The 22,995-nt window shown below is 44.2% G+C and overlaps 1 protein-coding gene across 1 annotated transcript in view; it reads right to left on the bottom strand.

The window, feature by feature from the left end:
- Positions 1-10,334, bottom strand: part of LOC142814153 (uncharacterized) — a 164,727-nt gene extending 154,393 nt beyond the window's left edge. The window contains exon 1 of the mRNA XM_075892122.1: positions 9,799-10,334. Coding sequence (XP_075748237.1) covers positions 9,799-9,964 — 166 coding nt within the window. The 5' untranslated portion in view covers positions 9,965-10,334. The remainder of the gene's footprint in view (positions 1-9,798) is intronic.
- Positions 10,335-22,995: the final 12,661 nt, after the last annotated feature.

The raw sequence follows: 22,995 nt of genomic DNA, 5'->3' as shown, positions 1-22,995 counted from the left end.
CTTCTGTTGTTTTCTAATCTGCATTGTACTCTGCATCAATATTATATAACTACAAGATTTATGGCATTTTCAAAGCTAACATTGAGTAAGCAGAAACGACCTTATTTGTTCGTATTACTTAATCTTTCTATGCGTTACCGCTTCTCTGTGATGTATTCGTGTGCTTGGGGGTAAGGTGAAACTAAGTAATACATAAATTAATGCACTTCTTCGCAGCAAAACTAAAACAAAAAGCAAGAGTGGTTTCACTGCTTATCACACCGAAGAAAACTAAATAGTAACTCTAATAGGTGCACAGAATTGCACCCGTCGTTTGTAATGCAGCGTTCCAGCACAAAAAATATAGCAACACGAAATGTGAAACAACATTGACTTCTCTTCAAAAGCTAAAAAGAAATCACACCATATCCACGGAGTGCGTGATGATGAGCTGGGCGAAGCATAGGTCAGTCCGTCTGCGCTGCCGTCCGTCTGTTCGTTCTTGCTTCCGTCCACCCATGCGTCTATCTGTGCGACCATCCGTCCATTCGTCCGTCCGTGCAGCTATCCGAGCATGTGTGCATCCGTTCGTGCATGTGTGCATCTGTTCATGCATGCGTCCATCCATCCATCCATCCGTCCGTTCGTGCGTTCATCCGTGCATCTGTCTGTCTCTCAGTCCGTGCGTCTCTCTCTGCGTCCGTCCATCTCGTGAACACTCCAAGTACTGCCATCTCGCATCTTTTCCCCATATATTCATCATATAGAAGCACCTCTACGCGCGCACTTTTTGACGGCAATGCGCTTCGTGTCTAGCTCCCACCTTTCACCGCCTTTAGGCCATGGAACTGCGGCCCGACACTCGATGAACCTCGCTAAAACCAAGGACGTTATGCCCAGCGAGTTCAACGTGGCAACCAGATAGTGCTCAAAGTGCGTCTTTCTGATAACAGTTTTTTTTTTTTTTGGTAAGCATCAAATTCAAGGCAAATTTTATTTCAGATTAAGACACAGATACTCGTCTCTGTAGGTTATTTATTCAGAAAGAACAATCTTTTTATTTATGATTAACGTGTGTCGGGTTCCTCCTCAATTCAAATGAGTGCGCGCGTGCCGCTCCAGTAGTCCGGCTGAGGAGGTGGCTACGTATTACTATACTACTACTACTACTACTACTACTACTACTACTACTACTACTACTACTACTACTACTACTACTACTACTACTTACATCGCGGACACACGACCCAAGGTTTTAGGAGCTTAGCCCCTAAAATAAGAGCAATATTGCGGTCCGGGGATACTAGGGCGTGGCACGCTTCCACCCGCGACGCCTACAGATAACACGAGCCGTAATTTGTTTCCTCGGTGTGCGAACATAACACACGGATGCTCGATAATACCAGTGGCATTTTGGCGTCAATTAGCGCAGATTTTCTCATTTCTGAACGAGCTCTTGCTATTCGCCCACCCACACCTTATCCACAACGCCAGAGGCAGTTGGCATTCCGAGGCGGAAATCATTTAGGCGGTGGCCTTTACGAATGTAAAGAAAGACAGTGGTCCGAGCCAATTATTATCCTGCAGTTTTGCTCGCCACAGGAGTGTGTCCCTCGATACAAAGAGCTATATATATATATATATATATATATATATATATATATATATATATATATATATATATATATATATATATGTATATATATATATATATATATATTCAACAAGGCGATAAGCTGAAAGACGATATGGTCGCATAATGCATTTGTCTCTGTGCGCGCATTCTGATAATTGAATCGAACTTTCGTCCCTTTTGCATACGAGGCACATTTTATATTCACTTTCTTACACCCCCCCCCCCCCCCACACACACACAAGAGGAACATTGATTGATTGATATTGATATATGGGGATTAACGTCCCAAAACCACCATATTATTATGAGAGACGCCGTAGTGGAGGGCTCCGGAAATTTCGACCACCTGGAGTTCTTTAACGTGCACCCCACACAAGAGGAACATCGTCAAGTACAAAAGAGCGCCCATGCACGACAGACTGATTTGATTGATATGTGGGGTTTAACATCCCAAAACTACCATACGTTTACGAGAGACGCCACAGAGGAGGGCTCCGAAAACTTCGACCACCTGAGGTTCTTTAACGTGCACCCAAATCTGAGCACACGGGCCTACAACATTTCCGCCTCCATCGGAAATGCAGCCGCTGCAGTCGGGATTCAATCCCGCGGTCTGCGGGTCAGCAGCAGCCGAGTACTTTAGCCAGTAGACCACCGCGGCGGTGCTTCTAGATAAGATAGATATAAAGGTAGATGTGTACCACTTCTATGCATTAGCATTCTTCACAAAACAAGAGTCTGGTTGCTTTGAGAAGCAATAACAGCATGTAACATTAACAATTAGGGAGAGGAATGTGGCATTCACGCTTCCGTATCTCTTCATGATAACAATGTTATGTTTCTTGATAGCTCATAATAAATAATTATATGCTCATGTAAATTCTTTCTCTAATTGTGCATGAACCTTAAACTTGACCTTATAGTGCGCATTAGTAGTTGCGATTGATATATGTATATAAATGTTAGTTGTTGTTTTTTTCAATACACTTTCAGTTGGTAGTCAGTGTTCATCCTGTGTTTTTTCTCACCATTTTGTCCACGTTTGAATTTCAGCACTCTTCTTGAAAAGAAGACAAGAACGACGCATAAAGTAGCCGAGAGAAAGTGACCACATATAGGCCTACTACAGACTTCCTACAGGTGTCCTTCGGCACAGTGCACTTGTCGCAAATCTACGACACAAAACTACGTCGCGAAAGCCAAGCGTCCATTCGCCGAGGAGCGACATGAAGACGCCCGAGTCTCCACTCGTACAGCAACTTTCTCTGTCGCGCTGCTTGTTTCTTGCAATACAACCACCACCCTTCTCAATAGTCGGCGCAAAGAGATTCCTCGGTGCCTGGCTGCATACATGCATACAAATGCACTCGAATATTACTCCTGCAGTTTCGATGCAAACGTGGAGGCAGAAACCAATATTCGCCACGCGAAGATGAGGCCCAATGGAGTCCACTCGCTTCTCGAAGCACGACGATGGTGACTGCAAGACAGGGTGAACACGCCAGACGACTCACAAGCATCTGATCCCGAATTCAAGAATGAAATCTTTAAACCGTAAGCGCATCGCTTGGAGAAATAATGTTGTGTGTCTACATGGTCTTTTTTTCCAAGTCAAATAACTTTCTCGTTGAACTTTTCCTTTTTTTCTTCTTTTGCTGTTTAAAATGTTTTTAATCTTTTTGGGAAGCAAGCTCATAATACAACAAGAAGTGGGTATTTCAGCACCAACGCGCATGGTAGCATTTCGCTTGACTTGTGCGTTCCCGTCATTTTAAAACTTCGAACTCTTTCACATTGTCACTAGAAAGCGAGAAGAATGTTTTGCCGTACTCAATCTGTTGAAACTCTGCCAATATCGTGAACTCCTACGCAGACATTCCTACGCGCTAAGGAACGACGGTCTGCCGTTTACGAAGCACTTGGAATTCGTATGAAGAGCGCATTATAGGCTGACTGAAAATCCCACGATTGCATTTAGAACTTCGTCCAAACCAGACTTATATAGAGCTACCTCAGACGAACAACCAGTTTGAGGCGCTTTTACAGCGAAAGCTGTTATGAGATCACAATCGGGTCACGTGCAGTTGTCCGCCGTCGTCGCCGCCGCCTGTGTGCACAACCACAGCGCGCGAAATTTAAAAAAAAAACCCTAGCATCAAAGACACCGTGGGGCTCGAACCCAGGTACACTGGGTGTCAGCCCAGTATTCTACCAATGAGCTACACTGGTATTTTTTTCTTTAATGCATGAAATCAGAAGACAAATCTCGTCGACCGTGGTGGCTCGGCGTGTCTATCAATCATGCGACTTTTCCATAGTGAATAAAGTTCCAACAACATAAACAGGTCATCTACGCTGGTTCTTGCGACTTTTGGCAAGCTTGCCTTAGGCAGGCTTGATGTCGGGAAAGCAATCGCGTTAATGCGACTTATAAAGCGTTTTAAAACAGCGAAAGGACAAGCAGTCGTCGCCCAATGCGAATAGCAGACCGAGTGGGCCGTCCAATGCTTCAACCCTTTTCAAAAGCTGTTAACTGTGGCGCATACCCACTTCAGCCATAATCCTTGATCGTCGTCAGCCACTGCATGAAAAATCGGCCCTGAATTCCTTGCAAGTGTTTAGCGGATACCACTCTCCTCAGAAGGATGACAAAAAATAGCAGAGCGAATGCCAACCTACTTACTACCCAAAAGTTTATTATTAGTGCCCTAGTGGGTACCAAGCAAGTTTGCTTGCAGTAGTTACCCAATGAGTGTTTTTAGAAGGCTCTGAAAGGCCACTTTTTCTAGCTTTCGCTGTGACTGTGCTACGCCTTCCGCGCAGGTCTGGCGTTTTTTCTGTTGCGAGTAATACTAAACTATAACCATTATTGCAGAAGGAGGAGGAGGAGAAATAAAAATTTGTTTTTCGAAACAGTGTAGCGGTGTAGGTGTAGAAACTTTCTTTTCAGTATACTCTCCCAATGTTTGTCACCTTTCCGAGCAATCAGTATACGAGAGAAGTAACGTAGAGGCGATATTTTTTCGTGATGTCTTCAATGTCATAATTTCGAGCAGTACGCATTCTAGAAAGCAGCGGAGATCAAAACAGCAATTTTGACAAAAAAGGAGATGGAAGAGAAATATTTGGATGCGAATGACGCAGAGATACGTCACAAACTTATATTTTCATGGTGTCTTTTTTTTTATACTCTGCAAGAAACTTTCTTTAGAGTATCTTTATGTGCCGGCCCAACAAGTGGTAAAAGAAACAAATGATTTAAAAAATGATAGAAAGTGCAACAAACAGACCACGTATTCGAAAATCTCCCGGGACGAGAAAGTTTGAAGCGTCGGCGATGAGTGAGTGGCGATTGAAGATCGCCAGAGCCCGAAAACTGCAGTGACGACGCGAAATCGAACATCAGAGACCGAAAGACGTTGCGATAAAAAAAATGGGACAACCCTCGCGTGAGGTCTGCTCAACTCTTTTGCTATTTTATCGTCACGTAAGATCACGAGACGGGCGCCCAGAAGAAAAACACGACGGCGAAATAAATGGTAAACCCGAATTCAAACGCGCAGAGCTGTACTCGAATCCCTCTCGGCGAAAAAGTTGGGGGAATGGAAAGAAGCGGGCGTCTCCCATTTCAAAGCGGTAGGAACAAAAGACTTGACAGAGTACTTCTGTTGCTTCTTGGTAGGCGCTAGGGAAGCGAAGGACAAAGTAAAATGCGTAGTAGCGCCAGCAGAAGTACGCGAAAAAGTGTTCCCTGCAACCCAAGGCCGCTTGGGCCGAAATAAGAAAGTTCTGGCCCGTTCGCTTTTGTTTTGTTTTTTCGTTCTTTCGTTGTCGTGAGAGTGGCAAGCGTGTGCGCGCACCTCTGCGATCGTGTTCCTCTCATCGGTCATTCGTGCGCTCGAGGAGCCAGATTTTCGCAGTGAATCGTGCGTGGCCTGCTTCCGTCGCTTCTTCTGGCAGTGCGTGTGCCACGGCCTCCGGAAAACGTGAACACGCCGGGCAGTTCCGGTCAAATAACGGATCTTCCTGCTCCTCGGCGCTTCCGTTTTGTGCGGCAGCATCTTGTTGTTTTGTTTTCGTTTCACTTCAACTTTTTTTCGTTGTTGTTTTTGCGCATAATATACGGCATCCACGCTTGCTTCTTGCTTCCCGCGAACCGCAATTGATTAAGCGACGACCGGATAAAGAAAGCCCAGCTTGTCTGATACTTACTAAGGTTCTTCTGAAGGGTAGAAAAAGGAAACATCAAGAATTTTAAAAAAAAATGCTGAAAAATTAAAAAAAAAACAAAGTTCACCTTGCAGGAGGCAGCCTGGAATATCTGCCGTGGTGTGTTCATAGCGCACGACTGTAGACGTCAGAACGGGGTTCGAATATAGAACAGCGTAAACAATCTCTACCAATGCAACAAGATACTACCGGATTCATATAAGGGATCCCAAAACAAGAAAATGGAATGGCCACTCAAACACGTGGACTCGTAGCCAGGACAGACGGCCGATATTATGCAGGCGAACAAATTATCTATCACAGTCACTGAGACATAGTATATACCTCGATTGTGAAGTGAAAGGAAAATATTTACCCCCTATACTTTGATGCTCAAACTGATGAGAAAGTACCTTTGCAAATCTGAATGGAGCTATAAACGAAACAGTTCTTATATTTTCGGAGCGATTTCTTTTTGTACTATCTATTTTCCGCTCAGTGTTTCGATAAACAGTTTATCATGACATTGTGAATCACAACCATGTTTACAATACTGCTTTCCTTAGTGAGGTATCTACCACTTTTTCTTATGTATATTTGTGTAATTTTGTATGCCCGTATGCTCAGATTTGGGTGCATGTTAAAGAACCCCAGGTGGCCAAAATTTCCAGAGCTCTAGACTACGGCGTTTCTCATAATCAAATGGTGGTTTTTCTTAACATGGACCACACATATCAATCGGTACAGTCAAATGATATCGGAGTAATTCGGAATGCTTTTGGCTCGCATACAAGCACGTGTCACTGCGTTTCGAACAATTTCTTCATCGCATCAACGTGAATGACACATTTGTGTAGCAAAGAATGTCTAAAGGAACATAACTTAAGCTGGAAAACTGTCCGCCATCTGGACATATTTCTCAAGGACCTCACAAGTCTTTTGTTGTTGTTGTTGTTGTTGTTGTTGTTGTTGTTGTTGTTGTTGTTGTTGTTGTTGTTGTTGTTGTTGTTGTTGTTGTTGTTGTTGTTGTTGTTGTTGTTGTTCATTCATTACGAACCACACAGGATTCCAAGTGTCGGAATACGTGATGCGCGAAAGCTAGTGTCCTCTACACCACGAGTGTATACGTCGGCTTTCCGTGGCGGCATAACAGTTCTGAAGTGCAACACGCCTTTTCAGGCTGAAAGGCAGACATTCGGCACAACTCCCACAGAGTCAGGGAAACAACCGTGCACTCTGGCCTCTTCGCTTAAGGCAACGTCACGAAAAAAACAGGATCCCACGCATGCACGAAATCCCACACGGTCGTCTCCCCGCGCCAAGCGAAATGACGTCAGCAAAGGAAGTCTATAGAGTGCGACCACGGCTGCGGTTTCTGAATATTCTAACAAAAAAGACTATAGGTAATTGCAGAATGACCAAGGTGTTGACGTATTGATTGTCACTATATAAGTAATGCACTCATTATATCATAATACACAAGTACATGGTAGAAAAAGCTCATACAATCTCTCATGCATTCGCCATAAAACACTCGAAAGCTGAAACCATCTTTTTGTGTGATGGCTTTGGGTGATGGCGTCATGGTGTAACGTCGTAGTGACGTCACAAACTTTGGTGTCGGATTGCGTCACATGGAGACGTCATCAAGATTTAATCACTGATCACGTTGCTTATTGCATCGTTCTCGATGACGCTGGTGCCACCGACCATCACCTTTCGCGTTTGACAGATTGATATGCGGTGTTTAACGTCTCAGAGCCACCATATGATTATGAGAGACCCCGCAGTGGAGGCCTCCGGAAATTTAGACCACCTGCTGTTCTTTAACGTGCACCCAAATCTGACCACACGGACCTTTCGCATTTGATGAAGAGTCCAAGGCTTTCACCTTAATATCTTATTATATCGTAAGGAGACACGATCAAGTAGCGCATGCATGAGAACCTGAAAGCGCAGAAGGTGAGTCTTGTGCGAGTTGCGCAGCAATAAATTCTATTGAGTTGTCGTAAGATGTCTTTACTGCATACAGTATTAGTTTAAAGAAAAAATAAATAGCGAAGGGTGCATTTAGAGAAAGTTGAATAGAGAATCGTGCACACATTAATGACTCGATTTAGTAGCACGAACATACTGATTACTACTACAAGTCCGCGGAAGTAAAAAAAGCAACGCCCATAGGAAACACTATTAGTGGTCGAATATATCGTTCACGCAAGGCGCGTCTGATGTCTCGGATACACGCAGGAAGAAAGTGGCGGAAATTTAACAATAAATTTCACAATATAGCAGTAACCTTATGGTAATTAGCACGTATAGAAAAAATACCATGATGTGACTGACACTTGCACTCCGTCCGTGCGTTTCTTGCAGCGTGTGTCACTACTCAAACAGCGCAGCACTGTGCTCAGTTAATATATAGAAGGGAATTATTATTATATAGAAGGGAGCATCCAGGCCTGAGCACAGTGTGCAGCACTGTGCTCAGGCCTGGGTGCTCCCTTTTATATAATAATAATACTAATAATAATAATAATAATAATAATAATAATAATAATAATAATAATAATAATAATAATAATAATAATAATAATTGTTGGGGTTCAACGCTCCAAAACCACGATATGATTATGAGGGATGCCATAACGGTGAGCTACGAAAATTTCGACAACCTGGGACTATTTACCATGCACCTGAATCTGAGCACACGGGCACCTGAACCACTTTCACCTCTACCGAAAATGCTGCTGCCACAGCCGGCATTCGACCTACGCGTCAGCTGACGAACCCCATATCCATTCATAATTACGGCAAGTCGTGTGTTCCCTTCCTGCCTTGTAATCTAGTGGTGAGTGGTTCAATTTGCCCCATTTCTAGTGGACTAGTGGCAAGTTGCGAGGCTCTCGGAACTTCTGTATCACAGACGATCTACGAGTTTTAACGCGCATAGGCCGGTCGAATTTACGTTTTGCCTGCCCATATGCAGCTTCAATGTAAAGGAAGTTCTGAAGAAAAAACTTGGTGATTTTTAACCCTTGTCTATTTGGCGAAGATACAGTGTGATTGCAGTGTTCTGTCTTGAGGCGTCGACGCTAACTACAACGACTTAGCAAAGAAAGCAACAGATAAACGTATAACTCGCGGTGCATCTCGTGTATTTGTATTTTTTTTTCTTCTTTCGGCAGAACGCAAGAGATGAAAATGCTGCTAGAGAGTTTGAGTGAACGCCAATGTCGCAATTTTATGAATTCCCATCGACAGCCTTAAAGACTTGCGAAAATGCCCGTACACCTTATGTTGTCAAACTAATCTTTTATGTTGCAGTGATGCGCACTTGAGCCGCGCCATCGTCGAGCCTATCATCACGTGGGGCACGCTCCCAACGTGTGGAGTGTGCAAAAAAAAATAGAAGAAACATAACTGTTGTAGGTGCCGTCAGCTGCCCAACATGACTTAACGATTGCACAAGGAATCGGCATTTTCTGCAAGCATGCAAGTTTATTTCTTGATTCCCGCCGCATTTCTGAAAATTTTAGCAAGGTTCCAACGATGGACGTCACGAAGTTCAACCTAAGACACTTGCAGATAACTACTTCTTTTTATCTGCCGCCCCGAGCACTAATGGTTACCAAACTGAGGAGGTCATGCCCACGATAACGGGGCCCAAACAATCGCGAATCGCAACCATGCTTACACTCAGAAGGTGAAGGAACCACCGCCGGTTCTCGATGTTTACCAGTACACGTGTTGAAGCTCATTTTTCCCATACAAATCATCCAACTCAGCGATATTCAGGAGGACGATGTCTGCGATTCAGGCCGATGCCTATCGGGGCGATCACGCATGAGGCCTCGCCCATTGAATCCACACGTGCAACGTGGCTCAGAAGCTGGCATCGGTGTCTGTGTAGTAGTTTACAGCCATCGGTAAAACCAGAACTTTTAGTCGACTGGAGTAGATGGTCGTAGACTCACCATTTCCCGCCGCTTTTGTCTCGCCAGCCTCTTCGACGCGCGGAGTATCCTGAGTGGTCACTACCGTGGGAACCACGAGGCTGCCACCGTCGTTCTCGCACAGGACGGCGACCGCAAGCGCGAGCACCACCAGCAACGCGGCGAGGACTCCACACGGGAAGCGCATTGCCTTCTCTGCTACAGCGACGGCCAACGCACCGTCGTCGTCTCCTCGTGGCACGTGTATATCCACCTCAGAAAACAGTGGAGAAGCGCGCACCCTCCAGAAGACCCACACGGAGAGCACAAGGCGCGGCTCAGATCTGGCGTGCTGCAGACCGCGGCTGCGCAACGCACGAGCGGAGCGCGCGTACTGTGACGCCGCTGCTGTGCGCTTTCTTTCTTCGCAGGCGCCTGCCAAGAGCGCCCCGCTACGAGCACGTGGTTCGCGCGCGGTCGATTGACGGCGGCAGAGCGCCTGAACAGCGCCGCCGATCGCGACGCTGCGCCGCCTTTCGGTAGCCTCGGCAAGTGGAGAGTGAAGCCCCGTCCGCTCGCACGCACGCACGTACGCACCCTCTTCCTATTTGCTTTATTGCTGCTGTTGCGGTTGCTTTCTCCTCGCGGCAGAAAGATGAGAGCGCTCATCTTTCCGTCTCGCGCGGTGCGCGCTCTTGCTCTTCACTCCGACGTTGCTCCTCCTCCTCCGGGATGCGAGAGCACCGAGAGGGAGGTGTTTTACGGAGAGGCTGCTGCTTCTGTCACTAAGGGGAAGCGTGCTTTACGGGGCGGAAACCATGACCGGCGTGTTCAACTAACAATTCAATATCCAAATCGGTGGTGTATGAATGTATGTGTTGCGTGAATGAATCGGTAAAACGCGCACGCACTTTATATAGCTGATGAAAAGAAAACGAGGGATTAATGAATACAAACACTGACTTCCGACTATTTATGACTTTACAACAAAGGCACAAAGATAAGCGCCAATGCATATGCATGAAAATGCAAATGCTTATTCAGTCGTTTACTCACACAATATTGAGTCAATCGACATGATTTAAGAGCTTGGTTCCTCACCGGATGCGCCACATAAGTAAGAATGAGAGTCACAAGTATTGTTATGAATAGACATCGAAATGAGGCTAGAAGGCTCGTAATAGATGCAGGAGTGATTAGAGGAAAGGGGGTGATCAGCAAACCATAAGTCATCCTTTCGAGCATAGGATAACTTAATGTTATTTTAATAAGTTATTTATCTATCGCACATGTGCGCGCTGAAATATATCATGGATCCACACCAGCTAGTCCGGTGCCATAGCTTCCTCCATCGGACCAGCCAAGTCACGCTCAATATTTGCCGAGCTCTAATATTGATTATTGTCGATTTAATTCTGCCTACTTATGTCAGTGTGAACATCCTCTGAAGTTCTTCCTAGACGACTGCATTCCAAAGCGACAATGCATCATATACAAACACATAGTAGAATTCCTGGAAGCTAATAATATTCTAAACCAGTTTCAACATGGCTTTAAACGTGGTTTCAGTACTATCACTCAACTTGCCGAATTTAGTCATGATGCTATTGAAGCCATTGACTCGAGTTATCAGGTAGATGCTATTTGTATTGACTTATCGAAAGCTTTCGATACAGTTCTTCATTCCAAACTTTTACTTAAACTTAATTTCATATTAAAAAACCCGCTGCTCGTAGGTTGGATATCTAGTTTTCTCTCACACCGCTCGCAGTATGTATTTTTAACTCAACGGCATCCAGTACCGCTGATGTAACTTCAGGTGTTCCGCAGGGCTCAGTACTTGGACCCCTTCTTTTCTTATTATTTATTAATGACATATCAGGTAACATAACGTCTCAGATTAGGCTATACGCCGATGACTGCGTGATTTATCAAAAAATTACTTCTGCTGAGGATCACGAGAAACTGAACAACTCATTTTCCAATTTTTGCACTTGGTGCCCAACCTGGCCAATGAATGTAAATTTCCAAAAAACTGTGTGCATGACATTTTCTACTCGGTCATCCGCTCATCTATTTCCCTACTCATTCGATGGTTGTCATTTAACAAGAAAAATGGAATATAAGTACCTCGGCCTTCATTTCACTCACAACATGTCCTGGTCCAAACACATTGATATTACGTATAATAAAGCCCTGAAGAGATTAGGTTACTTACAGCGCGTTCTCCGTGTAGCACCAAAAGAAACCAAGCTCTTAGCATTTAAAACGTTAGTACGGCCATTACTCGAAAACGGTTGTGTCGTGTGGAATCCACACGAAGCGTCCGACATTGCAAAACTAGAATCCATGCAAAAAAAAAGCCGTCCGTTTTATCTGCCGAAGATATGACCGGGATTTTTCGCCTACGTCCAACTTAGCACCTTTGGGTTTAACTCCTTTATCTGCCAGGCGCCATTCAGAATGCTTAAAGCTCCTGTACACCTTGATTGATTCGCCGCGCTTGCCCTCGCTCCATAGGTGTCTGCAGTTTGCCACACCACCCTCTGCTCACACCAGGAGTCAACATGCGCTAAATATTACGCCACTTCACCCCAAAACTGATTTGTTTAAGTATAGTTTTTTTCCCTTCACTATTGAGCTCTGGAACTTGCTACCCGGCGATACCCGCGGGCTCCCTTTAGGGCAGTTTCTGAGTGCAATATCACATGCGTGTTAAGTAGATATTTCCATGTTCTTTTGCTTTCTGTGCTCTTGCTCTGTTCATTCTGTATCTTGTGTAGTACTATGAACCACAAATTTGTGCCGTATGCTCATGTTTTTGTTTCTGCTTGTTATCACCTGATCATTTGTATGTCCACTCCTGCAATAGCCCTAATAGGGGCTGCAGTATGTATAAATAAAATAAATCTCTTGCCAAGACTACAGACTGATGCGATAATACTGAGCCCCCATCAACAGAGGCTGCGGAAGCACAACGATGTGACGTCTGCAGCGATCAACGGGTTCGTTTATTTACCAGTAAGTAATCAGATACGTTATAAGTCCGGTATATTAGATGTTAAGTGTCGCATGGTCATTCTCAATTCAGTCTATGGCGTGACTACCCTAGTTGAGCATGCACGTCCCCCCTCTCTTTCCTCTCCTGCTCTTCCACGCTCTCTCGCCTCGCAACGCTGACGCAAGCAGCGTCTAAAGATAGTTTTTCATCACTGTTGAATTGGAGTCTGCTTGTACAGAGTAACGACGAAAAAACAGCGCTGAACTAATGGCGACACAAAAAGAGGACACGCGGCACTGGCGCTAACTTCCCAAAGAATGTTTTATTTTATTACCACATTCACTTATGTTGCCCGAGGAAAGTCATCAAATTACATATGATCCCACAAAAATCAGTTTCTCAAAAACCCAATGATGAGGGTATCTCTTCCCTTGGTACCATGCGCATCAGCCGTCTGTCGCTTATCCTGGGGGGAAAAAGAGTTGTCATTTCTAATGGAGTATCTTAGTGCTCATCATGTGACGCCTTTCCTCGGGCAATGTAAGTAAGCGAGTGGGTAATAAAACATCGTCGGAAGTTCATTCGGAGGGATTGTGTCCTCGTTTATTCGGAGGTATTATTTCATCGTTAGTAGTTTTCATTAGGAGCAAGTTTCCAAACCGAGTTTTAATGTGCCGTTCATGCACTTTCTGCCATCTGTTTACATTAAGTCTGCATAATATTAACAAAAAAGGCACCCACCGATTTTCTGTATTAGCCAACGTAATGTTATTATAAAATGTAACTCGTATATTGTTTTAAACACAACTATCGCAAGGCAAGCAAAGCAAACTTCATTTACATTTTATTTAAGTGCTGTATTTATAAGGCCAAGAGATAGGTATCCAACGTGAACAAAATGGCTACATACACACCCTTTGCTATACTATATGCCTTACAAGAGAAGTACAGTACGCACGGATTGGCATGCGACTGTGGTAGCAAGCTAGCGAAAGCAAGCTGTTGCATTGTGCAATAGCGCAAGGGTGAGAGTGTTTGCGACACATAATGACTAATAGTGGTCACGCAGGAGCCATTCTGCTGTTCGCCGTAGCGCCAGCAGTGCAATGCCATGTTGGCACGCTTTTCTAAGCTTATGGGAATGAATGTGTGCTTTGCCACATCAAGCACGTCAAGTTTGCAAAGCACCGTTGGCAATACAGTGAACAACAGCAAGGCTTATTTGTTAACGGCAGGCTTAATCATGCCTCAAGAACACTCGCACTCTTGCAGCTTCTGCTCTACCACTGTTCCGCATGTTGCTTTAAGCACAGGCGAGTGCAAGTTCGCACATCACCCGCTCATTGTGCCAAGGGTCACGCTGCACCACTGTCGGGTGGCCATTCCGTGAGTACCGGACAAGGTCGTCAAGTGTACAAAATATGTAAACTTTTGCGTCATATCACGTGTCAAAACCTGAAGTTTTTTAGCATGTGCCAATACTTGGATACCAAGGTTTAATTCTATTTCCCGCAAACAAACAATGCCACTGACATGGCCCTGAACGGAAACCGCGTCTTCTGGCTTAGCAGCACAACATCTGAGCCTAAGCCAAGCTGTCATGGCGGAGGACCACGCAGTAGGCAGACCGGAAACCACCAGTTTCGGGAGTCTGGGTCACCTCCACGCGTTGTAAAGAAACATCCAGCGGGAAGCTAGAATCGACAGAGCTGCCCATAGATCATTCTTCGTGGGCTTGATTGGGGAGCGCAACACGGTCGCTAGGGACGGCTCGGGTAGACGCGCAACCAAAGAGCAGTGCAAAATCGAAAAGAAAAAGCAAGTGATCTAACAAAGACCAGGAAAACGGGTAGCAGGCAGGCAGGCAGCGAAAATACGCAACGTAGAAGCTACACAGGGTAGACGGATGATGAAGTGTAACGGAAACAGGCACGGACGCCTCTGGAATACAGGCCCACGGCAAACACACGTGTTTTTTTTTTTTTACACAACGGCACACCGTAAGGCCAGGAAGGAAACAAAATACAAAAAAAAGAAAACTTGCAGCAGAACTTATCAGGATGAGGAGCAGGTAATGAACGTTTATTTGACGACTTGGAATATAGTGGTGCGAGTAACGCTTCTACCCTGGGTGGAATGTCTCCTCATTTCAGGAACTCTCTGGACTTAGCTGCCTCCTTGGCCCTGACGACGAGACGTCATTGTTGGTCAAAATCCTTCAAGGCGAGATTGGCTTCCCACGTGTCGAGGAGGTATTTGTTTTCACCGAATACCGGCTTCGCACGTATTCGGTGAAAGCGATGTGTCTGTATGTATACTGCGTGGACACGCAGAGATTACGTTGGCCAAGGTGGCAGGTACACCTCAAATTGGGCAAAGATATTCATGTAACGTTGGGTACAGTCTGTCCATTAGTACAACGTGCGTGTAAGTGTTGCTCTGTATGGGGCTGTCCTTTTTGCTGAGCTTCGAATTAGTTGCAGGGTGCTCTGCGTGCCACCCCCTGATGTTGCAGCATTCCAGAGAAGGTAACGGGCGCGGACTCGAGCTCCGCGGACGCAGTACTGGCGTCTCGGGAGTAAGAAGGGATAGCCCGGCATGCGTCACCATCACGGGCCGCAGCGTGTGGTGCCTCGTTCCCCTGCAGCCACCCGTGCACAGGATCCCATGCTGCACAGATGTACGGTATCAGGGTGTTTCGGCACTTGAATATCTTGAGTGCTTGGGCAGATACACGCCTTTGGAGTAGTTTTGAAAGGCTGCTTGCGAATCTGTAAAGACCACAGCTGCATCTAAGCACATGGTGGTAGTGAGTGCAATTGCCGGCTCTTCTGCAGTTCTCGGCTTCAGGCGCGAAATGTGACAAATGCGAGCTCTATGCCCTGAGAATCAACGATGCCCACAGTGTAGGGGTCTCTACTAGGCTACTTGGCTACGTCTGTACGTCCGGCATTCCTGTCTTGGCGGTGATTTTGCCGTTGAACCTTCACTCGTGCTTCCCTTGTTTCCTTGTGATACGTGGGGTGCATGTTGCGGGGAGTTCGTGCAATGCAGAAACATTCGCGGATGTTTGGAGGAATCGCTTCCTTTCGGTCCGTGTTCATGTCGGCTATTAGGTATCGCCATGGCTCAGCCTTCAAAGTACTGATCTTCCAGTACTTTGAACGGCGAGAGCTTCAGCCGTTCTAGTTGACTAGCCTTGTGTGCTTCGGCTTGTTCCTGCCATGATTGTGCACGCCCACCTTCAGAAGTATTTTCTCAGCGGGAGCCCTAAATGGGAGTTGCGATTTTGGTTACCTTATGAGTTATGATAGATTCTCTACGAATGCATTCTTCAGCACGAAATAGGGAGTGCCATAAATAATTCTACCGTTGAAAAGAGCTTGCAGAGTGATTGCTTGCACAAGAGATCGACACGGGTTGAAAAGTTGATAGTTTAGATTTGCTTGTTTATTTTAAATTTGTGCACATACCACACACTATCACGAATGAACCTTTGTTTTTTTATTAACTGCATAGCTTAGGAGAAAAAATATTGAACCTATTTTGCACAGAAAAACCAATTTCGTCCCTGGTCATTTTTGAAACTTAACGACGATATAAAAACAAAAATATTAGCTTGATGAATATTATTCCTTTTCTAGAAAATGTACGCGTAATGAACAGTGAAGCAGCATTGTTTGAAGCTTGCATGTTGAAGCAAAATGTTTCTGAAAAATGTCTGGACAGGTGACATTTTTTAAACGTTGCTTGATCTGAGATCTTTTTTCTCCTAAGCTGAACCAGCTAGTGCTTCACAACTTAGAAACCTATTAGATAATAGAAACCTATTAGATAATAATAATAGAAACCTATTACAATATTGCTTGTCAAAACCATTGCTGTGCCTAAAACACACAATTTTATAAATGGCCTTAAACTTTCAAATTTGTCGACAGTAAAGCCCATTGAAAAATCACTATTTAAAAAACCCCATCTTTGATTTTTCTTAGAATCTCATTAAACGTTCTTGACTAACGATAAAACAAAGAACATAAAAACATATTGCATTATTTTATTTGCAGCGACAATATTGCGGGTGGAAGTTCCAGCTTTCCGAGCATGCACTTGGGCTATAAACGCATAAGAGAGTGGCACATACTTGCCCGTGGGTATGTGCCACTCTCTGGCGGGAAGTGTTTGACGATGTACGCGATGGGATTGTGACATTATTCATGTCTTGACCAGCGCGTCATATTCGTGAAACCATCTTACCCTCCCATGCCAATTTTGGTTCACGCCAAATGAAGGGGGTGACCACGAAAGCACCCACACGTAAGCGGATAGATAGATAGATAGATAGATAGATAGATAGATAGATAGATAGATAGATAGATAGATAGATAGATAGATAGATAGATAGATAGATAGAAACGCTCAAGGTCACTGAAGTTTACAAAGAAATGCTTCGCATTTAATACTCCTGTAAAAACACGTTTTACTTTCGTGCTTTATTACTCACCATGAAGGAGAAATCAGCCGTTTGTATGCATGTACACATTATATATATATATATATATATATATATATATATATATATATATATATATATATATACTGAAGAATTTTTGTCAATGGGCCAAACGTACTTGGGCGGCGTGGAAGCCGCTCTATCCCCCTCTTCCTTCTTCCTCCTACCTCTTGTTCCTTTTTTTTTCTCTTTGGTTTGCCGCAGCGAACGAGATGAAGATAACTTTTCGGCACAGAATATGTCACCACTGTAAAACACCGCTAAATTGTCGCTCTCTCCCGTTTCCTTCTTGCACCATCATGTCGATGCGGCACGTTCGCATAGCGTCGCACTTGTTTGCAAACCCTGACGAAGACCGGTGCACAGGTCGATACCGTTGGTAATAAAATTAAGACAACCTCTAAGTTGTGTTTCTTCTCTTCCTATATATATATACAATCCTGATGAAGGCCACGTTGTGACCGCTCATGGAGGATCTACTTGACTATATATATATATATATATATATATATATATATATATATATATATATATATATATATATATATATATATATATATATATATATATATATATATGGCTCAAGCTGTCTACTGGGACTGGGACCATCGGCCAGTCAATAATTATTTTGGTGTCCAGCTTTATTGACTTGCAGAAGTCTCATCTGGCTGGCAATTCAGAAACACACCAACGACAGTGTACCTCTCGCTAGCCTATTTCTTGGTTTCTGGGTCTCTAACGACGAAGTGAGGGACACTTCGTTTTTGCTCAGCGTGAATCACGACGCAGCTATGTTTAAAGTGTGAGACAAAGTCAGTGCTGCAAACAAGAACTGCTGCAGCAACGCAAATTAATCACAGACGCCCACAAGCCAGACATCTAACCATGCCATTTAAGCAGACCTTGTGAAGGCCGCGCAAATTTAAGACAGTGGGAAAAAAGGAGCATAAAATAGATAGAACTATACTTTAGCGATAATTCATAAAGTAGCGACAACAGCGTAGCTTGGAAAGCAGGCTCACATCTAAAATCTAGCTGATTCATGCGGTGTTATATAGTAGAAAGCGCAAAATTAAGCTACACACGGGAAGCAACAAAGAGAGTTGGACAAGCGCTTATCTTAAACTAAGCGTTTAGTAGTAATGTCGAAGACATATATAGGCAAAAGAACGAAAAAAAAGAACAAACAAAAAGACCACGTTTCACGCCAGTAATGACTCATCATTTACTTCCCAACACACCATGCAAAAAGCGGAGTTCTTTTGTGTAAAGATGATAGACGGTTTTCTGGCAGAATCAGAATCACCACATAACATTTTAGCAGCTTCAGTTATGAAATTGGTTAGCAAATCTTTGTCGCTACATAAAATTCAGGTATTATCAAGGTACAGCACGCATCCACAATCATTGCAGAGGATAGACCATTCACAGATTTCTGCACCTTGTTATGGCGCTATGTTACGCACTCATTGATACACCTTTCAGTACCTCCAACATTTGACGTTGGCAAACAAGAAGGATATTCCTTGCATAACAGTCTGTGTGCAGGGAACATATTTATTACGATTGTTTATTTTGCAACACATTTTTTTTTCTTTGGCAACAAAGAGCGAACATGGATTCATGCCAACTAGTCTGATGCAGATGTTCACTTAATCAGCGTAGCTATACATGTGTTCCCCTAACAAACGAAGACGGAAGAAGCACAGGAAAAGAGCGTCATTCGCAACCCATTGGTTTGCAGGAGAGTGTATACGGCGTACCGCACATGTGCATACAGCACTGCATCACGTAAGATCAAAGGCACGACGTCAACCACAAGGCATATCTGTTCCACCATCGAAGAGCAAAATAATAACTCAGACTTGCACAAAGCCACTGACGTATATCACTGTATCATTACCACACAAGTCGCATTCCTTTTTCTTGCGAAAAACGCTCTTTCTCTGTGCTTCGTAGTCCTTTTTGTGGTGTTCTGGCGTCTATAATCTTCCGTCATAATGATGTACCAACTAGCCCAGCAACAAGTACTTAATTCTAAGCACAGACGGACCAACTTTCGTTCATTCAATATACCAATCGCAACGCAGCTCCCATGTTCGGTTGGTATACCACTATACCACGTTCTACCACATTCGGTTGGTATACCACGTTCGGTTGGTATACCACGTTCTATACCACGTTCGGTTGGTATAGTGGAGCAGCGGCATCCATTATCGAGGAGTATGCTGGCACTAATCAATCAATCAGTCGATCAGTCAATTAATTAATCAATCAATATATTAATCCATCAGCGTTCGGAGGCTCAAATAACGTAAACAATGTAGCGCAGGCCCACCTTGGTGTCCACTGCTGTGGCTGCGGCGCCACCCCCTTTCCAGTCAGCGTGCGATAGTGGCAAGGCACAATTACAGATAACCCGGGAGATTATAGAAGTGGTGAAGGTACACAAATAAAGCGACAGCTGTGTGAGCACTCTTTCCCTTGACTCCTCATCGTTGGAGCGTGATTTACACGACAGGGCTTTAAAAAATCACTACCACGTGGTGTGATTTCACTGTCTATGCGTTTATTAGGCCCGTTTTCATCCTTATCTGTAGGTATATACTTCGCCATAGTGCAAAATAAACATCACTTAGAAGCCCGCACTCTTTTTTGTCCCATTTCTTTTCATGTTCGCGCGCTGTAAAATTCACCATCATCTCAAGTAGCGTCGGCTAAAGCAGCGACATTGCTGCACAAAATTCGAGGGAAAACTCGTAAGAGTAGTGGCCCGCAGAATGCCTGGACGAAGCAGCAGCAACAGCTTCAGTAGTCTTACTCTTTGACGCTGGCCTAGTTCCAGAGTACGGTGCATTTTTCTTCTCTTTTTCAGCGGACAAGCTCCGCCTGTTTACGACTCTGGCCGCCGCACTGGACTTGGATGCTGAGGCAGCAGAGCCAGTTTTCAGGCCTCATGCGCTAAGATGAAGCACACTTCTGGTGAGAAGCTCGCCCATGAACACGGCACTCTCTTAAAGGAATAAAGGATGCGCTGGAGGTGACACACCACCTCTTTAAGCGGACGTCATTGCTTAAAAACTGCGGTGAACAAATGCTTTTGTTCACGCTCCCAGCTTTATTGAATAGAATCAGTAAAGAGCAGCTTTTTAACATTCGAAAAACCTCATTTAAAGAGCTACGGAGAGAATTTTCCCCACAATATCATTATCATGAACATGCCTCCTAAATAACGCCGTCTTTTTCTTTTTCGTATTTCGCTGTTTCTGGTGAGAAAATTTATTATTATTGTGTTTTCTTTAGTATGTCTATAAAAGCACGTTACTTTTTTTGCATGAAGGATCGACATGTACAACTTATTATGTGTACATATTTTTTTCATGAAGGATATTCATGTACAAATATTATGTGTACATTTGATTGATATGTAGGGTTTAACGTCCCAAAACCACCGTATGATTATGAGGGACACCGTAGTGGAGGGCTCCGATAATTTCGACCACCTGGGTTTCTTTGACGTGCACCCGAATCTGAGCCCACGGGCCTACAACATTTCCACGTCCATCAGAAATGCAGCCGCCGCAGCCGGGATTCGATCCCGCAACCTGCGGAAAATAATGTGTACATTTCATTTTCCTGTACTTTTTTTCTTTCGTTGCCACCTTTTACGCTGAGCAGGTGCAGGGCGGCCAGGACTTTATCAAGCTGATTGGGTCAGCTTTTTTTCCTGGTCTCCCACAACATCGTGCTGTAAATAAATAAATAAAAATAAGTTTTTGCCCACACATCATTTGTTCCACTACATTACAGTGAGGCCAGGCACTGAGCTTGTACAAATTTTAAAAACTCTCGTGTGTATGCAACCTTTTTATGGAAACTACCGTCTCTAACCACCCAATTCAGGTAAACTGTGCGTGGTGTAAATTCGTTTTGTTTAAAGAGAGTATCGAAGGTACCTTACTTTGAGAAGCGAGAACACATGCGCCTTTTAGTATTCTTAATGATACTTAATATTCAGTATAAACGTTGCATGTGCCGAGAAAGGCAAAGGGGAGTCAGGAAGACTAACCATGGTTGTACGCGGAGTTCTACGCTTCATGGGAAGGAGGACGAAAAAAAAAGAAGGCTGAAACAAATAAAGTAATAATAAAATAACGTGCTTGCGCACACAGTCACAGTCAATAAATATGTCAAACCGGTCTCCATCAGGTTGCCTCGATATAGGCGGGAAAAGCACACAGACTAGAATGTCGTCAATACGTGAGATGCTATTGACAGGCAAACAAAATGTACGTGCCACTTGTTCACCGGTATTTGAGGAAAAAAAATGGGGGAAATTTTCATTGTGGATACTGTCATGACATATTATTCTGTCAATGAGATGTGTAAGGATTAAATATACGTCTTATGCAACCTTTCTTTTTATGCAACCTTATTTTAACCTACCTTTCATGTAATTATTACATTGTTACTCCTACTAAGATGTGACAAGGGTTTTCCGTTTATACAAGAGAGGAGCTGTATAAAAACAATCAGAAGAAAAGAAACAATAATTAAGAAATTCGTTGATGATTACGATGTTTCCTACGGCAAATTCTGAACGCAAATTCTTGGTTGGGCAACGCGAATTCTGCTTTAAGGTCTCGCTATCCGCAGTTGTTGTAATGTAACTTGTTACATATTGAACAGACGCGGCTAGTGCTCGAGTGCTACGCGCCCTAGTGTGCCTCAATGTGTGCGCCACCATCAAATCACCCTAACGCACATAATTCCTAGTATCGCGTGCGTCGTGAATGAAGCTAAAAGCCGACAGTCCTGTTACGACAAGCGAAGCCAGTCGGAGTGAACTCATGGGGAAAAAAAAGACCAAACTTTCATCGCAAGGATGAAGCTATGAATGCGATAGCCGCAAATCGCAATGTTGTGCCAAATGAGGCTGACAGCTAAATCATTTGGATCCGATCTCACGCAACTCTACGAGACGCTGTTCCAAGAGAAAACGGCCGCTCTTGAATGTACACGAGCTGCCCGCTGACTGCTGCCGAGATAGCGAGAAAACGCGCGCGCCTGCGACGACTGCACTGGTGATATCAAAGGTCGCAGCTGCTGCTCGAGAGTCCCCCTCAATTCCTCCCCCCTCGGGTCTTTCCGTGCTCGTTAAAGACGGGCCCTCGCTCGCGCTGTATTACTCACGGGTAGAACATACGATACGTTGGAGGATCTTGTCCACTTGGATTTCATCCATGACTGCGAAAACCCATCGAGACTGTCCACATAATTGCTGTTGAAATAAAAGAAAATGAAGGATAGCATGCTTAGCATCCACAAGCAAACTTCCTCTGAAGCCGCTTGCTGTTCGCGTTCGTGCTCATTTTCTATGATTCTCCTGTTCCATTTTTTTATTTGGTGGGCTCACAAACAAATACAAAAATGAACGGGCATGCGCGCCTAGCGTTAACAAGCCAACGATGTCAAACGCAGCGTCACTCTTCTTCGGTAAATCATCGTACCTTTCAGGGAGTTGGGAAGCTTCCAATATGACAGTATTGGCTATTTTGGGGATAAGAGAGGTACCTGCTACACACATGTAGGGCGTTATGCGCACTTTGCTTCTTCTGTAACTAATGACGATGAAGAATTCTTGCTGAATCTTTTACACTGGGTTGAAAGCATTCAACATCCCACTCGTTGCGCATTTCACATTGTGGGAAGTTTAGTCGTTGTATAC

Source organism: Rhipicephalus microplus, chromosome 4, assembly GCF_043290135.1.
Source record: "Rhipicephalus microplus isolate Deutch F79 chromosome 4, USDA_Rmic, whole genome shotgun sequence".
In the NCBI taxonomy this organism is placed as follows: Eukaryota; Metazoa; Arthropoda; class Arachnida; order Ixodida; family Ixodidae; genus Rhipicephalus; species Rhipicephalus microplus.
This window is presented reverse-complemented; position numbering and strand designations above follow the sequence as displayed.